The sequence below is a fragment of the Melospiza georgiana genome, chromosome 4 (genome assembly GCF_028018845.1).
Source record: "Melospiza georgiana isolate bMelGeo1 chromosome 4, bMelGeo1.pri, whole genome shotgun sequence".
In the NCBI taxonomy this organism is placed as follows: domain Eukaryota; kingdom Metazoa; phylum Chordata; class Aves; order Passeriformes; family Passerellidae; genus Melospiza; species Melospiza georgiana.
The window spans coordinates 21,863,213-21,869,212 of NC_080433.1; the positions used below are offsets into that span (position 1 = coordinate 21,863,213).

The 6,000-nt window shown below is 42.8% G+C and overlaps 1 protein-coding gene across 1 annotated transcript in view; it reads right to left on the bottom strand.

The window, feature by feature from the left end:
• The window catches only part of GYS2 (glycogen synthase 2), a 39,983-nt gene extending 34,684 nt beyond the window's left edge, over positions 1 to 5,299 (bottom strand). Inside the window, exon 1 of the mRNA XM_058022767.1 lies at positions 5,179 to 5,299. Coding sequence (XP_057878750.1) covers positions 5,179 to 5,299 — 121 coding nt within the window. The remainder of the gene's footprint in view (positions 1 to 5,178) is intronic.
• Between the last annotated feature and the right edge of the window lie 701 nt (positions 5,300 to 6,000).

Sequence of the window (6,000 nt, forward strand, 5' to 3'; positions counted from 1 at the left end):
AGAGCAGCAGAACAAGAGAACTGGTTTGGAATATCACAGACAAGGGGAATTAGCAGTAAAATGTTGACACAGGAACAGTTTAATATTCTGATGTTCCACAAAATGCTTTATTCAAATATATGAAGTTGTAGTAATTTTAAACCATTTTGAAATAAATATATTTTTATTATTTCTTTTTAAAACATGCTTTTAACCTTTCCACCAATAAATGAAATCAACTTTAAAAGGAAATTAAAAAAAATCTTTCCCCCATCTATCTCCTTTCCATTCTTCCTCTTTTTTTTTTTTTTTTTTTTTTTTTTTAAGGGAAAAAATAAACTGGCACAAAAAGGGGAGCTCAGATATTTGGGAAATAAGGATTTTGTTAATTTAAGGGAAGTTTGACATCTTTTTACTAGCATCTTTAAAAAACAGAAGATGAAACCAAAATACTATCTCAAAAAATTCTACAGAATTATTTTAAAAGTCTAAACCTTTTTACCTATGTTAACACTACTATAATTTGTCTAAAGGAGTTCTCTGCATCACTCCAGCATTTTCTCTTTTCCTTGTTTCAAGTCCTGCTGCATTATTTCTTTTGTAGATTTAAAATCCAAGCAGCAGTTAGAGCTTGTCCTCCTACCCACCCCACACTGCAGAAAGACAGAATGAAGGAGCAGCAGAAACCAAAAATGAAGGGGAGAAATAGGAAGTGATCTGTGGAAATGAGACAGAGGTAAGTGGAGATTGTCACTGATCCTTTCTCACACACCTTTGCTACACAGAGAGAGCATCAGGATGATTCCAGGGCTCTGCAGCTTCTCTGCTGTGTCCTGACCAGGCCACTCTGGAGGCATTTAAGCCTCCCTGAGAACCACGAGAGCCACAGGATCCATGGGAGCAGCGCGAGCCCAGGCTCGGGACTCAAACCGCCACAATCACTCTCACATCAATTGTTTCACCATTCTCCTCAGAATGTGTCTTTGATCTGCACAGCTGTGATAAAAATTTGGATTGAACTTGTTTCTAACATTTCACTGGAATCTGATTGATTGACTGATTGTCTGTTGAATAAAATCAGGCTGTGAAATGTGTCAGGTGGAAAACAACCAGCATCTTCAGCCAACAGATATTTCCCCTGTGGTTTTTGGGCTATGTTTGTGGCCAGGACTCCTCAGAAGACAGATTTCCACAATCTCTGAAATTCTGACATTCCAAACATGTTCTGAAATAATGCTGAACCATTGAAACTTATGACAGATGTCCACAATTGAGAAGCTATTTCTGTGTGCATCATCCCCAGTGCACAGGATTTCACTTGTAATTGATTTGACATTGATATTCCAGCCCACTCTATAAGTGCACAGAGCTCTGAGGCTGTGCTTATGCCAAGTTTATGCCAGCACATCCCCACTCCCCAAAGGGTGTTACTTTAGCTGTGTCACAAATTACAGTAATCACCTTCTCCCAAGGAAGTTTCATCATGGGAAGACACAGAGGAGGGAAAATGCTGGTCCTACTGACTTCAGTGGATTCAGGATTTAATTTCCAAAAGTCCAGTTTTTCACCAGAGAAGCTGAACTGAGATCTTTGCTCCAGGGACAGCTGAAACAAGTTTTGTTTTTAGCACAGTCTCCATTCCAATGGGGATGGAATAAAAATATTTGAGATTCATCTACCAGTGACTCTTGAGTTAAGCTGTTCACAGCTGAATGATGACACAAGCTGGCTGTTTGCCCAGCATTTTTAAGCATTCTTCTACTTTCTATCTAAAAACTGTGAGTGGTACAGCAAGGGATACTAATCTAAATATCACTGGAATTATTTTCAAGACATCTTTCTAGAGAAAAAGGCGGATCTTGAACATTCTCATCCCTTCTAACCAGTGTGTCAGAAATCCCACCACAGACAACCCAGGCCCAAAATCTTCATAGTTTGGTAGCCACTTCTTTTGTGCTCCTGTACTTAAAGCTTTTAATAGTCTTCATGCTATGGAGGAAAGAAACCACTCCTTTTTTCCACAGTTGTATGACCAGACCTCATTTTACTAGAGCATGATGGCCAGGAGAGAAAGAAAGAATAAAAATGCTGATCTCCCCCACAACTACCACCAGATTTGTGGCACTGCAATGGACTGGGACCCTTCACTGCCTGCATTTTTCCCCTTCTGCCACAGAAACACTGTAGATGCACTTCATATAAGGTTTTGCCTATCAGTGAAAAGCCAACTAAAATGAGGGAAATCCCACAAAAAACCTACTCATTTCTTATTTCTTTGGCAGAGGACTTTCAATGCGAGAGGATTTCAATATTGTTTTTGGTTTAAGTGGCAAGTTCCCTCTCATGACTTGAAGGAAGGGTGAGGGAGAGTGCATTGGCAGATGAGCCTTTTTAATTTCCCATTTTCTCTTTCGGCTACCTTACTTTTGCTTGCTCAGATAGAGTAGAGTGAGAGGTGTAACTGAGAGGCCAAGGTTTTGCGTCAGAGGATGTTACTTTGCACAGGCTGAAGCCAGGACAGAAAATACAAAAAGGAAATATGGAGAAGTAGAAACTCTTCCTTGTTAGAGCACTTTTAAAATTATACCTTCTTAAAACAAAAGGGGAGAAAACTCCCCTGTCCCAGCTGCTGACAAAGAAGAGATGAGACTCTGGAAATAATGGATTCTTGTAGATCTCTGAGCCCTGAGTTCATGCAACCATCTTCTTCCCTACAGCTGCACCTCATGCCTCAGTAACAACCATCAGGGAAATGCCATGGAATGCTTGCTCCCCCTCGACAGAATCAGATATTCTCTGATTTGCAGGACTCCCTTGCCATCCCTGGCTCTGAAGAGGTTCAGCTCTGCTCCTGTAAAGGTCATTGGTTACAGTGTGGGGGATGGATATTCACCTGTGAGCTCTGCCATCACCTTCCTCACAGAAAGAGGACAATTCAGCCTGATTGTCAGTGCCACGAGAGAAATGGAGGGATTATTAAGCAGCAGCACTGGCCAAGGAGGAAGTGTACCCAAGCACCTGGTGATGCCCCAAAATAAAGACTGGGACTCGCTCCTGGGGGCAGCAGCAGCTTTACACCACCTCAGAAATGCAAACCAACTTCAGGCTGAGCTCCTCTGACATACCTTTGCATTGCCAGAAAGGAAGGCAGAAACCTTCACGTTAAATGCTCAAAATTAGCTTCTCAGGCAATAAATACAGATAATGTTTATCTTGTCCTCTATGTTAGGAACATGTGCAGCAGCACAAACCCTAAAACATGCAGTAGAGCTAAATCTCTGTGTGGTCAGTTTATTTCATCAAACAAACAATTCCTCCTGCTAAAGGAGCTAGGAAATATACATTACAAGCTATTATTTCCTAAGCTTATATATCTTCTGTGATGACTTTCCCTGTATTTTGCTGTCTACTCTCTCTCACAGTGCTGTAACATTTTCCCAGAACTGTTTATAAAAGTTAGGTCACCAGGGAACAGCTCTCACCACGTGACTTAGACATTCAATTGCCTGGGAGATATAGAAAAAAAACTCCAAACCCTCAGTATCAAGAATTTACCAGAAAAATAGGCTGAAAAGGATTACAAAATTATAATAAATTATAATATATTTTATGTAATATATATCTGGGCATCTATTTTGCACAGATGTTTCTAGTCGAGCTTGGTTAGTGGAAGCTTTGCAGAATGTCAGATTCTAATGAAGAAATTGCTTTTCATTCCATGTTCCTTTAGCCCTGTGTGAATATATGGGCTTGGAAAGTGGTGTAAGCAAAGGCACCTTATTTTTAAACACACTGAATAAAACTGACTTTATTAATATCAATTCTCTCATAAAATGTGTGAATGGTAAATTTTAGCTGTGTCAGTTGATTTGGCTCCAGTGAAGTCAGCCAGAGCTCTGTGGATGATTAAATGATTCACTACATTTTGTACATGCTCTGGGAAAATCTAATTGGGTTATCTTCTCTTAAAAATCTTGTGTGCTATCTACAACCACTGGGTCCAGATGACTCAGAAAATATGTATGATGTGGAGTTCAGAGAAGTCAGTGAGAACTCCTGAATTTCCTAGATTTCTGCTGCCATCTGCTTGCCAGAGCCTTACTTATTATGCACACTGCAAAAGTGAATGCTGCATGCTCCAAGTTGTGGCCTTTGTAATTTAACTCTAAAAGCTTGGCTGAAGCTACAGGAAAACAAGCCCACAGGGATTCACACGGCCGAATCTACTCTGTCTCACCTCTAGGTATTGATAAGGATCACCACCCTAAAAAAGCAATGTAAACCAGCAGAAATTATCACAGAACAGTAATTTGAGTTTCCCCATGGGGACAAACTCCAGTACTGCCTGTTCCTCTCACACACATTTCCTCTTTAAAGTTAAATTCTTAACAGTTTACAGATCCCCTCTCCTGATTAAACTCTGTTTATCCGCCAGGACAATAACACACAGGAGGTCAATCCTTTACTCATATTAACTCACTTTTGCAGTGGAACTGGAAGCTTGCAGAACTATACCTACCTGAAAGGGGATGATTTGATGAATGAATTAGAAATAGAGGCAGGAGGATTTTTGCCTAATAAGCAGTGTGCCCTTTGCCTGACCAGCAGCAACCAATGAACAAATGAAGCCCTGTCTGGCACCACCCGTGTTTGCAAAGAGCAGTCCAGAAGAGTTTTAGCTGGCACACAAAGGCCGCTGGTCATTGACTCCTGGGTTTTGTTCAGTGGTTGTACACAGCTCTATTTATTTATTCCCCTTCCAGGCCTGGCCTCTTCTCCACACTGCTCTGGAAGGCTGAGGGGGGGCTGCTAAACTGCTGTGCATCTGATCTCTGTTGTGCAGCTCATTTCCATGCATGACATTCCTAAGTGAATTTGCATGGAAGGCAAAACCTAAGTATGTGCAAAGCAATTTAGATAGCTGCACACTCAGACTTATCACTTAGAATTTCAAACCCCCCCCTCCCTGGTGGTGGAACACAAAAAGACACAGAGACATCCTGGCTCTGCCCATCCCACACAAGCCCAGGCAGATGCAGCCCATGCTCAGCATGCGCAACTACACACCTGCACTTCTCCCAATCCAGCAGCTCTGCAGCCCTCTCCAGTCTCCCTGTGAATGCTTTTCTTCTCCAGCCCTTTATCCCTCCCTCCACTCCTGAGAAAACAGCAATACTAACCCCCAAGTGTGGTACAAACCTTTGTTGGTAACCTCCCAAGAAATTTCAAAGAGCAACAAATCCTCCACGGGCAGGTCTTCATCCTCACACTGAAGAAGCCCATTCAGAGATGTCATGGACAGGGATCTCGCCAGTGGCATTTTGTTCAGCCCCTGAGTGCTCACCACGCAGGCCACAGCAGTCAGCAAAGTCCAGGTCCCGTGGCAGTGCTCTGCAGTTCTGGTTAGAGCAGTCTGCCTGTGTGCTGGGATCCCAGGAGAAAATTATTCAGATAGCTGGGAGCTAATGGGTTTAAACTGTCTGACCACCAGCATTAAATTGGCTCAGTGAAATCCTCAGGGCTTGAGAAGCAGCTGCTGGGAGAGGTAAGAATTTAACACTGACCTGAGAAAGGTCTCGACTGTTTTGGGGCCACAGCTCTTTCTTTGTCTTCTCTCAGAAGGAGGTAAAAAAGGATTTTTAGCTCCTGAACCACAGCATTCAGTCTCCACCAGCACCTCAGGAGCAGATGACATTGGAGGGTTGTAAAGTCAGCACCGCCCTGAGCTAACTCCAACAGGGAGGACACTTTGAGTTCACCACCTGATGTGAGTCCAGCCCCTGAGTCCTCCCCTCCAGACACACCCTCCCCTTACACCCTGCAGTTTTCCTACCTGCTGGCCGTCTGCAGGAGTTAGAGTACACTCATTTTACACGATGTCTCTCAGGTTCCTTGCCAGGTTAAATGCTGTTAGCTCTTCTTTTTCAGTTCAGCAGTCTGTAAGCCCGAGTTTACCTCATCTCCTATCTCCACAATTATCTCCAGCTCGGCTCCCAGGACTCTGCATCAGCTGTTGGCTGC